Here is an 18,044-nt window from a genome sequence, read left to right as displayed (position 1 = left end):
ATGGTGAAAGTGCAATTCCCTGCCTCAAGCCATTCTTCTGTTCAGTCCAAGCTGGTCTCTCTCCTCCCATTTTCACACAGCTCACACTTCCATGGTACATTTCCCTTATCCTACAAATAACCTGCTTTGCCACTCCTCTGTTCTCCTGAGCTTTCCACACTTTCCTTCTACATACACTATCATATGCTTTTTCAATGTCCAGGAAGGCCATTAGTAGATCTATTCCATATTCATAATACTGTTTCTGCAGTTATCTTACAACAAAAATTAGATCCACCATGAACCTTCCTGCTCTGAAGCCATGTTGCTTTTCTCTCATACCTCCTCCTAGATTTGGCCGAATTCGTGCTTCCAAAATTTTCTTAAAAATCTTTGCACAATGGCTCATCAATGTTATCCCCTGATAGTTCTTGAACTCTTTTTCTATTTCCCTTCTTAAAGATCGGGACAATTATTCCCTTCTTCCAGTCTTCTGGGATCATCTTTTGTCTCCACATCATTTTCATTACTAAATATAGTCATTGTATACCCACTTCTCCTGCTGCTCTCTCCATCTCTACACTTAGCTCATCTAGAACTGGTGACTTCCCTCCCTTCATCTTGCTCAATGCTTCTTCCACTTCTCCCCATGTAAGGTCTTTCTCTATTTGCTGTTCCTCCTCTTTTTTCTCCTCAACTTGTTCCTTCTCATCCAGGTCTCCATTCAGTTCAGGAGTTCTTCAAAATGTTCCTTCCACACATTCTTGAGTTCCTCCTCATTCTCTTCATCTTGGCCACTTTTGTTCACCACTCAGGCATAATCTGTCATACCATTCTTGCTCTTACTTTTAATCATACCATATAACACCTTTTTTGAATCTTCACTATCCTCCTCCATCATTCTGGTCCACTGTTCCATTCACTTTCTTCTGTCCTCCACCACCACTCTTTTTGCTTCTTTCTTTCTTGCTTGACACTCTTCTGTTGTCTCTACTGTTCTCTTCTGGAACCATACCCTAAAGGCTCTATTCTTCTTCTGTACTATATCCTTTGTTTTATCATTCCACCAGGGTGTTTCTTTCCATCTCTTTTTGTTGCCTATCGTCCCACATATTACTTCCGTAGCACTTACCATTCCTCTTCTACCATCTCTGGTTCATCCTTTGGGATGCTTTCCTTTACTACTTGTAGGTACTGTAGCCTGCTTTCTTCCTCCTTCAACTTCCATAACCTTATACATCTTTCCTGGTTTTCTGTCCCTTTATTATCCTTAGTCTCTCTCAGGTTCATTACCAGCAAGGGCTCTGATGGTATTACCTTAATGTCAATGATGTCCCTATTCATCTAACTATCATACAGGAAGTAGTCAACTATTGACTTTCTTCTTTAAGTCTTGACTATACCAGGTAATCTTGTGGCTCTCTTTTCCTCAAACAAGGGTTCCCAACCAGCAAGACCTCCAATAGTCTTTCACCTTCCTCATTTCAGCAGCTCCAACCCTCTGGTCCAAGCACACTTTTTGCACATTTAGAGATTGCATGTGGCAAAATAGGGTGAGAACGTTTGTTGAAATGGGTAGATTGGCCAAGAGACAATAATGAAGAATCCCAGGACTTAGAAGCAGAGATACAGGAGCAACTTGTAAAAGACATGAGAGATAGTGGAAAAAGGAAAAGCATCTAGAGTATAAGGAGGGAGATTTGCCAGGAATGAAGTACAGAAAGTGAAATGTTGGCTAAGAAGTTTTTATCTCTGTATGAGGGTTCCTTTATAATAACAAGAATGCCTTATCCAAAACGTGCAGTGATATCACTTCTAGTTTCAGGGAAAATGAAGGGTATGTTTGAGGATTTGAAGAAGTTTCTTGATGAGAGACAATGAATACGATGTCAAAAATTTCAGTAAAGAGGTGTTTGCACAAGCATTTCAAATATGTTGGAGGCCATGGGGATACAACATAAACATTTGGAAAAGACATAGGGAATTAGTAGGATACTTGCAGGGAACTAGTAGGATACTTGCACGGATTTTTGCAAAAAGAACGAAGGAATCTTGAACATAGATTAATGTGTTATCTAAGAGTGTGATGACAGAACTGTTAGCATTTGTGTGTGTGTGTGTGTGTGTGTGTGTGTGTGTGTGTATATATATATATATATATATATATATATATATATATATATATATATATATATATATTTTTTTGCTTGTGTCTGTATGTGTGGATGGATATGTGCGTGTGTGCGAGTGTATACCTGTCCTTTCTTCCCCCAAAGGTAAGTCTTTCCGCTCCCGGGATTGGAATGACTCCTTACCCTCTCCCTTAAAACCCACTTCCTTTCGTCTTCCCCTCTCCTTCCCTCTTTCCTGATGAGGCAACAGTTTGTTGCGAAAGCTTGAATTTTGTGTGTATGTTTGTGTTTGTTTGTGTGTCTATCGACCTGCCAGCGCTTTCGTTCGGTAAGTCACCTCATCTTTGTTTATATATATATAATAGAGGGAAACATTCCACGTGGGAAAAATTATATATAAAAACAAAGATGAGGTGACTTACCGAACGAAAGCGCTGGCAGGTCGATAGACACACAAACAAACACAAACATACACACAAAATTCAAGCTTTCGCAACAAACTGTTGCCTCATCAGGAAAGAGGGAAGGAGAGGGGAAGACGAAAGGAAGTGGGTTTTAAGGGAACTTAATAGTGATGACAGACCTGATGAATGCAAGAAGGTAGGAGACCTTCCACTGAGATTCCTATTTCTATCTGTAGTCTGTGACTGTGGAGGTAACCCATTTGAAGAGAAAGACGAAACTCTTTATTTTTAGAGCTTTTATTAGTTAAGCAAAAGCACTGTGTTACCGATTCAATACATTGAGGAAAGCATCACATTTTATTTAATACAAATGATGATGTAGGTTCACAATGATATTTTTCACGGGAATGACAAAAGCTTTGTATTTTATTTTTATTGTGAATGATACATGAGAGTCTGTACTACTTTCTACTGGGTAGGTAGAATACTTTTTAGGACATTTAAGTCATATTCTGATGTGACTCCATTATTATATTACAATTATTACATGCCAATAGGCCACTGTATTTGACCATCAAGGTGATGTCTACTGAGAGAGTGTGGAAAGGACTAGGGGTTCGGTGTCACAAACAGCCAAAGTAAGGAGTTAGCCAATTTCTGAGGCCTGTGCAGCTGAAGCTGGCACAATCCGTTGCGTAGAATTGACAAACACCACTATCTTCATCCAGGCCCATCATCAAAAAACTCCCACAGAGAAGGCTCTAGGGGTGAGGGCCAGGAAGACTATCCACGTTTGGGGCCTACAATACATTCTTCTCTGACTCTTGTTTGCCTGGTCATTTTCTTTCTTGCTCTCTGAGCAACTGAATCTATCTGTCCCTGTTCCCAGCTTCAATTGTGTTGTCATTATAACCTTCTCATGTGTCAAGAGTCATTTTAGTCACATAACCAGACTTAGTAACCTTTATGAAAAGTTCTGCTAAAAGGACCCTGATGGGACAATGCTATGCAAGCTTCTATGAAATATGAGGGTGAATCAAATATGAACCAGAATTTTTTTTATAAGTCTATTTAAACTTCAGAAAAATTCGTACACATGAACTTATTTTTCAATATAGTCTGCTGAATGGGAAACACATCTTCCCCAGCACATAAGCAGTTTTTTGGTCTTGTTTTCATAAAGTGAAGATGGCTGTGACAGTAGCCAGTTGCACATGAACCACTTCAGCAGTGCCATCATCATCAATTGTGTGTTCTCTGGCTGCTTCCTTTAGAGGTTCAAACAAATTAAAATTCAGGATAGTAAGTCCATACTATATGAAGGATGTACTAATATGGTCAAGAACAATTCCTGAATTTTTTTGAGTTTGGTCAGTTGTGTGGGGGTACAGCATAGTTATGAAGCACAATCACATTGTGGATTAGAAATGCATGCCTTTTCATATTACATATATGGTTTAATATATCTAAAAACAAAGATGATGTGACTTACCAAATGAAAGTGCTGGCAGGTCGACAGACACACAAACAAACACAAACATACATACAAAATTCAAGCTTTCGCAACAAACTGTTGCCTCATCAGGAAAGAGGGAAGGAGAGGGAAAGACGAAAGGATGTGGGTTTTAAGGGAGAGGGTAAGGAGTCATTCCAATCCCGGGAGCGGAAAGACTTACCTTAGGGGGGAAAAAAGGAAAAAAGGACGGGTATATACTCGCGCGCGCGCACACACACACACACACACACACACACATCCATCCACACATATACAGACACAAGCAGACATATTTAAATACACTCGCACACACACACACATATCCATCCACACATATACAGACACAAGCAGACGTATTTAAATATGTCTGCTTGTGTCTGTATATGTGTGGATGGATATGTGTGTGTGTGTGTGAGTGTATACCCGTCCTTTTTTCCCCCCTAAGGTAAGTCTTTCCGTTCCCGGGATTGGAATGACTCCTTACCCTCTCCCTTAAAACCCACATCCTTTCGTCTTTCCCTCTCCTTCCCTCTTTCCTGATGAGGCAACAGTTCGTTGCGAAAGCTTGAATTTTGTGTGTATGTTTGTGTTTGTTTGTGTGTCTGTCGACCTGCCAGCACTTTCATTTGGTAAGTCACATCATCTTTGTTTTTAGATATATTTTTCCTACGTGGAATGTTTCCCTTTATTATATACATATATGGTTTGTTTGACCAAAAGTCAGCAATAGTATGCAACATTCACAGTACAGCATTCATGGAGAAAATCTATGAGAAGACCTCTTTTAAATTCATGGAGAGACTGTTTTTGACTTTGACAGGTTCAGATTTATCCTTTTTGGACTATTCCAGGCTGGTTTTTTTTCCCAATTCTGGGATGTAATGGTGCACCCATGTTTGATCACAGTTCACAATCCAGTGCAATGAAAGTTCCCTTTCAGTTTGGCAGCATGTCACTAGCTGTTTGCAAACCTAGAGACAATGAAATTTATGTTCCGGGGGGGAGAAGACGAGACTTCCACCTTGCGGACACTCTCCAGAATCCAAAGTTGTCACTAATGATTGCCTGAGCACTACTGTAGCTTATACCAATCTCAGTAGCAATTTCATTACACTGTTATTCAGTGATCATCTTGAATATGCCAGCCAAAAATGCAAGGGGATTGCAGCAGCATCTCATCTATTGCTTTCACATGCTGCTCCATGGGGAGAGTTCTGCTCATGTTCAGAAGAAAATTTAGATATTGGTTTGATTCCCAGAAGAATTAGCACTTTTCAAGGCATTGCTTTAACCTGGGGCAGTCTGTAAGGTCAAGACTACTTTTTCAGAGATTCGGTATGCTTTTGCTTATTTTTATCCATGACAATAATGTAATCCATGTGTTTACAACCTGATACAATACTGCTGATTAACAGTTCTAACAAAAAAAAAAATCCTTCAAAAAATCACAGGCGCAATAGCTATACTGATTGATAGACATAAATGTCTAATACCAAAATAAGTGCTCAATCTGAGGAATTTTTTAGATCCATCATCTAATGGTAAATGGATATCTGAGTCCGAGATATCTTTTTTGCATGGTATTGGGAATGACTTTACGACAATCTGAGAATTCACTGCCATGAAACCTGAAGGACCCATTAGGTCTTTTGACCACAACAGGTAGAGAACAACAAGAGCTTTCTGGAACATGCACTACTTCATTCTGTTCTTTCAACCAGACAGGTTCAACTATTACACATTCAGGTAAGATTTACAGGATTGGATGAGAGTCTGCTAACACTAGCAATGCTGAGGGTGGAATGTTTTATCTGCACAGCTACGTCTTTTGTGCAACCTAACACAGGAGAAAACAAATCTGTGCATGAGGAGGACAAATTTTATGCTGCTTGATAAGGGATTCCCAAAGACACTGCAATAACTAATGGAGAAACCAAATGCACATGTTAAGATCAAAAATATTTCTTAAGTTTGTTTCCTTGATGCCCAGGAATTCGATTTCTCTTACAATTCTTTTGCGGAGAACTTATTTTCTGAGCTGACCTGCTACAGGGATTTTATAACCTCCGCGGAAACAGGTGACTGCTCTCTTATTTGCAACTAAGGATACTGATCCTAACAACAGATAAGTATTCAATTTAAACAAAGAGGCTGAAGTACACTATCAGCTTTATAATTCATCATGCCCTGACCAATTAGTCACTCTATTAATACTTTTGTGGAAAGCCTGTAGCTCAGTTGAATCAGTTTCTGACCCTTTCGTTACTTTGTCTTCCTAACTTGGCAAACACCTCTGCTGTGTTCCAGTACTTCAAATTGAAAACAAACTGCATCTTTCAATAAGCACTCTAGGTGGATGTTTGGAACAACACTACTTACTTTACGGAAATCATGTCATTTTCCTTTGGAAACTGAGGAACACTTGAGTCAGACAAATTCATTCTAAGGGCAGAAATACGTTTCTGGCATGCTGACCATCAAGCAAGCTCTATGATCAGAGTGGCCTCATAGTGCGAGGAAACTTTTATCTATTCAACTTATCTGCTTCCAGGAGTGGTGACCAGTAGAACACTATCTGCTAAGCAGACATTTTCTGTTCACCTGCGAGATGCACCTTCCCATAATTCAAAACTATGAGCATTCCTAAATGTGTCTGTTAATCCAAGTTCCTAATGCCTTAGTGTTCTAACCTCTATTTTGGGGGTCGATCAAATTCACAACATTTCAGGCTAGGGGCTCCCACTAAGATTAAGGGTATTGGGGATTTTCACACTGAAATTTACAGTGATGACTTAGGCCTTTAAGGCTGTTAATCCACTCGCGATATTATTGGTTGAGTTTCATCCAGTACTGGTTGAATTCTGATCTAGATCTTGCTACAGAGATTTTCTTAGTATAACGTTCACTACCAAAAAAATTACATCAGGATCCTACAATGGAAAGTGCAGGGCAGAATAACAACTATATGATGTGTTATTGGAAAATTTTAAAAATGGATCCGCTACTGCTTACTGGTTTTGCGGGCAGGTACACGGAGGGTGGGGAGTGAGGCATCGCCTTGTCCTTGACGCCCTCTGGCAGGAAACCGCGCTTCCTTAATTCAGTTCATTGTGGCAGCTGGTTGAGTACAGATCTGTTATGGCTTGTTGCCGGATTCTGTCAGCGTGAAAATGGACGTAAAAATGGAGCAACAAGTTTGTGTCAAATTTTGTTTTAAAACCAGGAAATCAGTTTCTGAGACTTACGAACTATTAAAAACAGCTTTTGGAGATAATTGTATGAGCCAGTGAAATGTTTTTGTTTGGTTCAACAGATTTAAAAATTGCCATGAATCATTTGAAAGATGAACCATGGTCTGGCCGTCCTTCCACCTCAAAAACAAATGAAAATGTTGTGAAAGTTCGAGACTTAGTGCGCTCTGATTGTAGACTTACAATTAGGGAGATGGCTGATGAACTTAATTTAAGTTTCTATGCGGTTCAGTCAATTTTAAATGAAGATCTGAACATGCGTCGAGTGTCCGCAAAACTCATTCCAAAAATGTTGTCAAGTGACTAGAGACAATACTGACTTGAAGTGTGCCAAGAACTGATTAATCAGACTAAAAATGACCCAGATTTTTTAAACAGGGTAATTACAGGTGTTGAATCATGGGTATACGGATATGATCCTGAAACCAAAGTGCAGTCTTCTCAGTGGAAGACTCCAGGTTCAATACAACCGAAAAAAGAACGGCAAATTCGGTGAAGGTGAAGACAATGTTGGTGACTTTTTTTTATTCTTCCAGTATTGTGCAGCATGAATTTATCCCTGGAGTACAGACAATTAACCAGGAATACTAAAAATGTGTCCTTGAGCATCTGCGCGAAAAGGTGCGGAAGAAAAGGCCTGCATTGTGGTAAGACAGGAATTGGGTGCTACACCATGACAATGCTCCGGCTCATCGTATCTTCTCCATTGTTGAATTTTTGACCACATTCAAAATTCTTGTGCTTGCACAAGTACCATATTCCCCTGATTTGCCACTGCAGACTTCTACCTGTTCCCTAAACTGAAATTTTCATGGAAAGAGAAGCAATTTGACTCGATTGAAGACATCCAGACAAATACGGAGAGTGCCCTTAACACACTTCAGGAAAAAAATTTACAGGAATGTTCCAAAAGTGGAAACACCATTGGAGTCTGTGTGTTGAGTCAGAATGGGACTATTTTGAAGGAGATGCATCACAGCAGCATGTAAGTACCACCATTGTACAATTACAAGCCCATTCTTAAAGCTTGCAAGTCACACCTCGTATTATGAATATGATAGATTGCTACTCCATAAAGATGACACACTGAATTGCAGCCAGGCACAACAAAAAGACTGTTACAAACTGAGATTTTGGCCAAAGCCTTCTTCAGAAAGAAAACACACACACACATTCACACAAGCAAGTGCACCTCTTACACACATGTACATAATTTCCAGTACTCTGGCCAGAATGAAACTACATAGTGGCCAGAGATTCACTCATGTGTGTGCTGTGTACTTACTTTTGTGGATGTGTGTGTGTGTGTGTGTTTTCCTTCTGAAGAAGGCTCTGACTGAAAACTAAATGTGTAACAGTTTTTCCATTGTTCCTGTCTGTAACTCAGTATGTCCTCTTTAAGTATGTAGCACTCTGTCCTTTTCATCAGGCCAAGGCTGTGAGCCAAGGCTCCTCCACCCATCTCGGCTTTGCTCAGTTCTTCTTGGAAATACCCTGTATAGTGCAACATTTCGTTTAATATTTCAGTGTGGCATTTTCTGGCTGGCACAACTCTATTCAGTTCAGCAGAATCATGGTGTCAGTGCTGTTTACGCTGTTTACCATGAACTACTTGTTTGTGGTATGAAGGATATTCACGGTCCAGTGGTCAATTGCACAAAAAGAGGCAGTCTAGTAATCTTTCATCACAAACCATTAAAAATGATTGAGAATGGCAAAAGAGAGGGATGAGAATTCTCAATATACAGGGTGAATCGAAATTCGCACTCTCGGGCTCCGCAGTGCGACTCCCCACATGCCAGCAATGAAAAATTGTCTGTCACAAAATTTCATCTCGCGAGTACATCCAACAGAAAAAGAAAGTCAAAGAGTGGCAATCTGGCACCACTGTAACCACATGTATGGTAACTACCTCTGTCAGCACATGGTAGTTGTGCTGCACAGTTGGTGCAGTGGATAGAATTTTGGGTTAGCATGCCGGAGGTCGATGGTTCGACCCTAGGTTGAAGCATATATTTTTTATTTGGTAAATGTAGCCCAAGTGGTACGGTATCTGGCTTCTTAATTGTCAACAGCGACTGCAGCAGGTCCTCTAGAAAACATCTGCACTCACATACTACAATTGTAGAAATGGCAGATTGGTCAGCTTTGAAAGAAGCCATTTCCACATTGTGGGTGTGAATTTATTCGGACTACTTCATCTACTAGATGTGAAACCTGTTTTCTTTGTACCCTCCACCAATAGTCCCATATATTAGAACCAACTATTATCCTTGCCTCTTTCAGGTCCATTACATTTTGTTAGGGCCTTGCATTACCAGTAAGGCTAGCAATGTGCTTTGCGAATACGTGTACTTCACTGTTGTATGTGTTATCACCATGGTCCCATTAATTATGCCTTTTTAACACTGAGTCTGGTAACAGCATACTGTTTAGTACTTATCTCAATGCCTTATTATCATCATCATCATCATCATCATCATCATTATTATTATTATTATTATTATTATCATTATTATTATTATTCTATTGATGGTATTGTGGAAATATCACCTCTATTACCATTAGGGAAACAGTGTAATTCGAAACCGAACATTTCACAGTGTCGGGATGAATGATGCAGAACAATATCTGTCAGAGGGGAATGGGCATTAGGAGGCACAGCGCATGTTTATACTCTATGCGCTGTTCATCAGACAGGGACTAGTTGTGACTGGAGTAGCGTGCAAGTGACAGACTCCAATGTACATGCATACACGTATCGAATATTGACATTGTAAACATCTAAACCAGTGTGGCACACGTATGGCACACAAACGATGAATATGTGGATATGCTTCCGGTCCTTGAAGCATCTGACAAGTGGGGTGGTATTGCAGCTCATGAATATGCTGCTACATATCCTCATCGACACCATCCCGATATAAATGTGTTTCATCATCTGGAGCTGCACCTTCGGGAGTCAGGTTCTCTCTTTCCACCATCGCCTGACAGAGGTTGTCCATGGACTCACCATACTCCAACTACTGAGGAAGCTATTCTGGAGGTCATATACCAAGAACCTCAGTGAAGTACACGTACCATAGCAAGCGTGTGTCACAATGCAAGGTCGTTAATGTGCTGCGCGAGCATGGGCTGCACCCCTATCATTATGCTTTCACACAACTCCAGCATCCTGCAGATCGCCATCAGCAGATGGAATTCTGTGAATGGTTCCAACAACAACAGGAAGCCAATGATGACTTTGTGAACACCATGATATGGCCGGATGAAGCATTCACTTGTGAGGGTGTCTTCAACATGCACAATGCCCACCATTGGTGTGAGGTTAACTTGCATGTCACCCGCGACCGTGGATATCAAGTTCAATTTGGTATCAACATCTGGGCGAAATACTGGGCGATAGGTGTTTGGGCCCCTACATGTTGCGTGACTGGTTGACTGCACGAAGGTATCATGCATTCCTCTCAAACTACCTGCCTGATGCACTGGAAGGTGTTCCACTGCATGTTGGGCAGAAGATATGGTTATAACATGATGGTGCACCTCCACACTCTGGAATTAACTTGCAACAGTATTTGGACAGAACATCTGCAGGGAAATGGCCCAGACGTGGAGGTCCAGTTGTATGGCCACCACAGTCGCTTGACCTAAACCCCCTGCATTTCTTCTGTGCAGACACCTGCAGGGGCACGTGTACTCTACGTCTGCCGATGAATGTGGAAGAATTGGTAGCATGTGTTCATGCTGCTCTTGTTACTGTGAACGCAGCTTTGCTATGAAGGGTCCAGAGCTGTATGATCCGGTGGGTTGCACAATGTTTGGACATGTAAGGAGGTTGCTTTGAGCATCTGTTGTTCTGAGGACAATGTATTTTGTTGTGAAAATCATGCGCTCATTAACATGGACATTATTATTGTCACTGGTTGCTAATGTGTGACATCTGAGCTCTCATATTACATGTAGTATAAATGACAAGTAGATGGTGTGTTATTGTACAGTGCTATCACTTTAGCATCTCGAAACTGATATTTTTTTGTAGTTATTCTGTCCTTGACAGGTCATTTGTTTCACCTGTCTATTTCTTATTTGTTTAACCACGTATTTATTATGTCCAGCGTTACAAAATGTTGTAAATTTAGGATACATGTGACCTAAGAAATGGGGTATATTACAGTATGAAATGTCATAATGAAACTAGCAAATAAAAAAAAAAGCACCCCAACCAGGATCGAACCCTCGACCTCCCGCATGCTAACCCAAAACTTTATCCACTCCACAATCTGCACAGCATGAATGTCATCTGCTGACAGAGGTAGTTACCATACATGTGTTTAAAACATTGCCAAATTGCCACTCTTTAACATTCTTTTTCTGCTGGACGTACTTGCTGGATGAAATTTTGCGAAAGAAATTTTTTTAATGCTGTCATGTGAGGAGTCGCATTGCGAAGCCCGAGTGCATACATTTTGCTTCATCCTGTATATTATGTAATGGCATAAGCAACAGGTATTGCAAATGTACTACGAAACAACACTATAAAAGCATACAAATAGAATTTAAATGCTTAGTTGGCAATGAAAGAGCAAGAAATTACAATGATCAACAGATGGGATTCATTGTTCTGCACATCAAGAAGCACTTTGTACCAAATTTTCAGGGATGCAGCATGTGAAGAAACTGATGGTACGTATAAAATTTCAGATGTCATATGCATTATTCCAATGTCAGAAGCAAAAGTTTTCAATTGAATTGCACAAAGAGTATGGAGCTTTGTATGCTACTGCACGGTACATTGGTTAAGTCAAAGGGTATGCCAGGAATGATTTATCAATTTAAAATTCATCACTGTTGAATTTACGAAGAAAAAAGAAATGTAGAAATGAAAATGAGAACATACAGAATGGATTACAGAACTTGCGTTTTAAGTTGACTAGACTGCTCACTGATCATGGTAAGACACTGCAAGGTGAGGAAAACTTCCTTCTGCGTGGATGTGGTTAAAAAGAAAATCACCTTGAAGAAGGGACACATTCTCACAATCACCATCCAGTTCCCTAAGCTCAATGGTGTTAAAGAAAATACATGGTCTGAATAATTCATTGTGGTCTTGAAAGAATTACAAGGATAGTTTTCTAAACATTTTGAGAACAATGCCAACATTTTGAGAACAATGCCAATCTTACATTTATTTTTGATCTTTTTCTTGAGACTGTTTGCCATTTCAGTTGAAAGTACCCCTGTGCATGTGCAAATGTAACCAACTGATCTGCAAGTTAATTCCCATTTTAAAGACAAATCCTTTTATGTTACTGTCCAGGATATCTACACTGCTTTCCTCAAGTAAAGTTCCCACATCTCCAGAATAAGGCTGCAAAAGTGCTATGGTATTGTGATCATCATATGTGAGTGAAAGACCATTTTTAGATTATGAAACTAAATAAGTCATGATTTCGTGATAACCAGTGTGAAAATCTGTGAAATTGTCTGCGGCTGTTCGTATGTTGACAGTCTTTACTCACACACACTCACTCACTGGTCATACCGGACTCGAGAGTCCATTACTGCAGCAACGTATTTTTGCCATCTGTCCGTGTCTTGTGCTATTTCCTTCCATTCACCTTCAATACCTAGGTTCCTCAAATCAGCCTTCACATTGTCCTCCCATCTACGCCTCGGTCTCCCCACAGGACGTTTTCCCTCCAAATGCCCTACCAGTACTCTGCGCGCTGCCCTGCCCTCATCCGTTCGAGCTACGTGACCCGCCCATCGCAGTCCATGTGATTTAATAATACTGATTATGTCAGGGCTTGAACAGAGTTCGTGAACCTCTTTGTTATGCAGTTTCACCACTCTCCGCTAATGTCATCCGTTTTTGCTCCAAAAATTTGACAGTCTGTACCACATAAAAATTATATTACATCTTCAGTGTGCCAAAAATAATTAAATAACACTGCAATTTTGTTTTGATAAAAAATCTACTCACCAAGCAGCAGCAGAACACACACATGAAAGAAGGTTATAATTATGAAAACCAGTGGCTCCTTCTTCAGGCTGAAGGGTTGAAGAGTAAAGAAGAGTGGGGTGAAGGAAAAGGACTGGAGACATCTAAGAAAAGTGGTAGATTTCAGAAAGGTCATCCAGAACCGAGGGTTAGGGAAGATTTACTGGATGGGATGAGAAGGAAAGACTGATTGTTGGGAACTGTACCGCACAAGATTTGAAAACGTGAGAGCTTTAAGGTGGAAGATGGGGTAATGTGCAAGACAGAGTTAATAAGAGCAAAAAATCTAAGTGCACTGTACATAACAGAGGTGGGAGGGGGAAGGCGAGAAACAGACAGGTAAGAAAATGAAAGATGTTGAAAACTAAACAGAGTAAAGAAAGGAGCAGTAACTGTGTATAAATGCTAAGACAGAAGAAATTAACATAAATTAAGGCCAAGTGAGTGGCAAGAAGCAAGGACACATTGTAGTGATAGTTCCCACCTGCAGAGCTGTGAGAAACTGGTGTTTGGGGGAAGAATCCTCATGGCGTATATGGTGAAACAGGCACCAAAGTCATGAATGTCATGTTGTAGAGCATATGGCACGTGTCATTTCACAGGTGGCTCTCCCTTTGACGGTATATGTTTTGCCAGTTACAGGGCTGGTATTGGTGGTGGTAGGAGGGTGTATTGGGCAAGTCTTGCAGCAGGGACCATCACAGGAGTACGAGCCACACGGTAGGGAGATGGGTGCAGAACGAGCACAGGGTATGACAAGAATATTGTGGAGACTGGGAGGGCAACAAAGATCTGCTCCAGGTGTGGTAGGCAAAATCCCAGACACAACGGATCTCATTGCAGGGCGTTGATTTTAGGAAGTCATGGATTGTCAAAGTAGCTGATTAGTATGTTCCAGACCAGGACAATACTGAGTGATCAGTGGTGTGCTCCGAAGTTGTTTTTTGGAGGATCAGTAATACCAGGACTGGATGTGATGGCCTGGGAAATCTGCTTTTGAACTGGGCTGGTGGAGTAATTACATTCAGTGAAGGTCGAGATGGGAATAGCGGTGCTGATAAGAATTACATTCTAATTAAATGGTTAAAAATTGATTGTTTTCACTGTTGCATCAAAGTTTGTTTTGTGTGTGATCTGTGTTGTTGAGAAATATGAAACATAAAACAGAGTCATATACAATGTGAGTGCACTACCTTTTAACTGCAGCGCATTCACAGTTTTCCCCTCTTCCTCCTCCTCATGCTCAGACAGTGTGCCATGGCAGTGAGGAAATGTGCAGCTAGGCTGAGCACTATGGCACTCACGTGCCGGGGCACAGCCTGCAAATCGAATTCTTGGTTGCCCCTGTTCCAGAGGGTACACCTCCCTAAGCAAATGGATTAATTTCAGTGATGATCACGACCAAGATGAAGCACATTGTGTAGAATAATGCATTACCTTGAAACATCTGAAGTGATTATGTTCTGCTGATAAAAATAGTACTGAAGCTAGTGCCAATATTTGTGGGACTCCAATTACTTAAAATCTGATAGGGGTATCATCTGTAATGAGCAGTTGCAGTTTATTTAAAAGTATAGACAAATATTCTCACAGGTACTGTGCATATTAATTTGGCATAAAAAATTATTACTTCCAAGTAACAAATCTGGTAATCTGTAATTTGTATGATGTGATTCTTCAACTTCTCCCGGCGTATTTCTTGCTTGAACGGTCCACGGGTGTACTTTGTATATTTGTTCCATTGGAACCCTTTAGGTGTCTCATAAATCTACAATATTAAGGGAAATACTGACATCAAGAACTTATTAACTGTTTGGTAGTGTTTAGTTTTTTCTTTTCTCCCAAAAGTTACAGGATACAACTAAATTAAAGGAAGTGGTAATAATAAAACAAGTACACAATGACATAAATTGCCTATTTCAGTTACACCTATGGTGATATTTGCAGTACTTACCCATAACTCCTGAAGACTTTTACAACTTTCAAGCCATGACAACAGGGTAGAAAAATGAATACCCCATTTTGTCACATAGACATATAAAAATTGCAACTGCAGAAGAGGATTTGGACAATTGTTTTCAAGTGGCTCTGAGGACCAGTTAAATGACAACCTCTTCAGCTGAAAACAGATAGAACTTATGAGAGATTAAACCAAGTTACAAGATACACAACACAGTCAAAAGATTACATAAATTTCTGAAACACATATGTCATTAATCGTATTTATACGCTGTTAATCATTAACAAACATAACAACATACACTACTGTTTTGAAAAAGTGAGACACCAAGATCAAGAGATGTGATCACAATGAAATTATTCCACCACTTAGGGACATGCCACTACACAAACGATTAGCTCCACAGACCTGTATATGCACTGTTACTGTGGAAATTCAGTACGAAGCAGCACCACCACATGCTGCAATTAGAGCCGCTATTGGCATGGAGTCAAAGAGCATCTGAGTATGCTGCTGGGGAATTTTGTGCCACGTGTCTTGTATGTGCATCCACAAGGCATCAACTGTGGCTGCAGGAGGACCTGAACAAACAAGTTGCCAACCGACCATATCCCAGACACATCCAATGGGTGACATGTCATGGGCAATGGGTGACATGGGTGACATGTCATGGGCAGGGCAGGGAAGCAGTGGTACCCATCATTCTTTGCCATATGTAGCTGGGTGTTGTCCAGCTGAAATGTGGCATGCGGAATGGCTTGTATAAGGGGCAGTGCCTCGGGCTATAAAACCTCCCTAATGTAGTGGTAGCTGTTTAGACTGCCCTCAAGTCTTAGGAGGTGAAACTGCATATTGCTAGCAATGTCACCCCAAACCATCACACTTCACAGTTGTATGCAATGTCACTCAACAATACAGTCTGCCCGATTGTGTTCAATGTGGTGGTGTCAAACATGCATGTGGCCATCACTGTAGGACAAGTTGAAGTGGGACTCATCTGAAAACACTAGATTTTGCCACTCAGCATGCCAGTGTTGGCATTTCTGTGCCCTCTGTAGTAGACAGAGTTTGTGGGCCCTAGTCAATGAAAGCCAGCACAACTGCATACAAGCCACCAGTTCAGCCTCCAGAAGACAATGTAAAACTGTCGACACAGACATGTCCACAGCTATTACAGTGCTACAATGTCACACCAACACTGTGGATCGGGCTGTTCCGTCCGTTATGGCCAAACAGTAAAGATGGCCGTCATCTTGCACTGCAGTTACTTTGTGTCATACAGTACTCTGTCAGCACTGTGTACAGCCCTCTTCTCTCCAATGGTTCCACATATTCCTCACTGTTGAAGCAGCATGCCATGCACCAGTTGCAATGTCATGGATCAAAAAGACCCACCTCCCAGACACCAATCATTTTCCCCCATTTAAATGCACTCACTTGCCGATATTCTACACCATGATGTCGGCGAAGCATAGAGGAACTTGGTTACAATTTCCCTTTTTTATGAACACACTGCACTGACTGAGCATTGTGTAACAATGACTTGTCCTGCTGCACAAATGAGGATGTTGTTGGGCCTAAATGCACAACACCTCTCTGTCATTGAAATCATTTATTATGGTTCTGCTGCTTTATGTGTCCTCTTTTTATGGTGTGTAGCAGACGATTGCTTCTGAGTGCTTCACTGTTTATAAACCTTAGCATCATTCTCTTCATTAAAGGAAAGGAGTACAGTACTTTCTTACATAAAAATAACACATTAATATCATTGTCAAAATGATTTCCTCAGTGAAATACACACACACACACACACACACACACACACACACACACACGTACAGGGTGTTACAAAAAGGTACTTCCTCGATTCACTGCCAGTTGGCCCAATTGAAGGAAGGTAATGTTGACTTCGGTGCTTGTGTAGACATGCGACTCATTGCTCTACAGTACTAGCATCAAGCACATCAGTACGTAGCATCAACAGGTTAGTGTTCATCATGAACGTGGTTTTGCAGTCAGTGCAATGTTTACAAATACGGAGTTGGCAGATGCCCATTTGATGTATGGATTAGCACGGGGCAATAGCCGTGGCGCGGTACGTTTGTATCGAGACAGATTTCCAGAACAAAGGTGTCCCGACAGGAAGACGTTCGAAGCAATTGATCGCTGTCTTAGGGAGCATGGAACATTCCAGCCTGGGGAAGACCTAGAACGACGAGGACACCTGCAATGGATGAGGCTATTCTTCGTGCAGTTGACGATAACCCTAATGTCAGCGTCAGAGAAGTTGCAGCTGTACAAGTTAACGTTGACCATGTCACTGTAGGGAGAGTGCTGCGGGAGAACCAGTTGCTTCCGTACCATGTACAGCGTGTGCAGGCACTATCAGCAGCTGATTGGCCTCCACGGGTACATTTCTGCGAATGGTTCATCCAACAATGTGTCAATCCTCATTTCAGTGCACATGTTCTCTTTACGGATGAGGCTTCATTCCAACGTGATCAAATTGTAAATTTTCACAATCAACATATGTGGGCTGATGAGAATCCGCACACAATTGTGCAATCACGTCATCAACAAAGATTTTCTGTGAACGTTTGGGCAGGCATTGTTGGTGATGTCTTGATTGGGCCCCATGTTCTTCCACCTACGCTCAATGGAGCACGTTATCATGATTTCACATGGGATACTCTAACTGTGCTGCTAGAACATGTGCCTTTACAAGTACGACACAACATGTGGTTCATGCACAACGGAGCTCCTGCACATTTCAGTCGAAGTGTTTGTACGCTTCTCAACAACAGATTCGGTGACCGATG

The 18,044-nt window shown here is 41.0% G+C and overlaps 1 protein-coding gene across 4 annotated transcripts in view; it reads right to left on the bottom strand.

The window, feature by feature from the left end:
- The window catches only part of LOC126412757 (uncharacterized), a 188,561-nt gene that overhangs the window by 110,771 nt on the left and 59,746 nt on the right, over positions 1–18,044 (bottom strand). For all 4 annotated transcript variants that reach the window (XM_050082508.1, XM_050082507.1, XM_050082506.1 and 1 more), the window contains one exon: positions 15,220–15,384. In XM_050082508.1, coding sequence (XP_049938465.1) covers positions 15,220–15,384 — 165 coding nt within the window. The remainder of the gene's footprint in view (positions 1–15,219; positions 15,385–18,044) is intronic.

Source organism: Schistocerca serialis, chromosome 7, assembly GCF_023864345.2.
Source record: "Schistocerca serialis cubense isolate TAMUIC-IGC-003099 chromosome 7, iqSchSeri2.2, whole genome shotgun sequence".
NCBI lineage: Eukaryota > Metazoa > Arthropoda > Insecta > Orthoptera > Acrididae > Schistocerca > Schistocerca serialis.
This window is presented reverse-complemented; position numbering and strand designations above follow the sequence as displayed.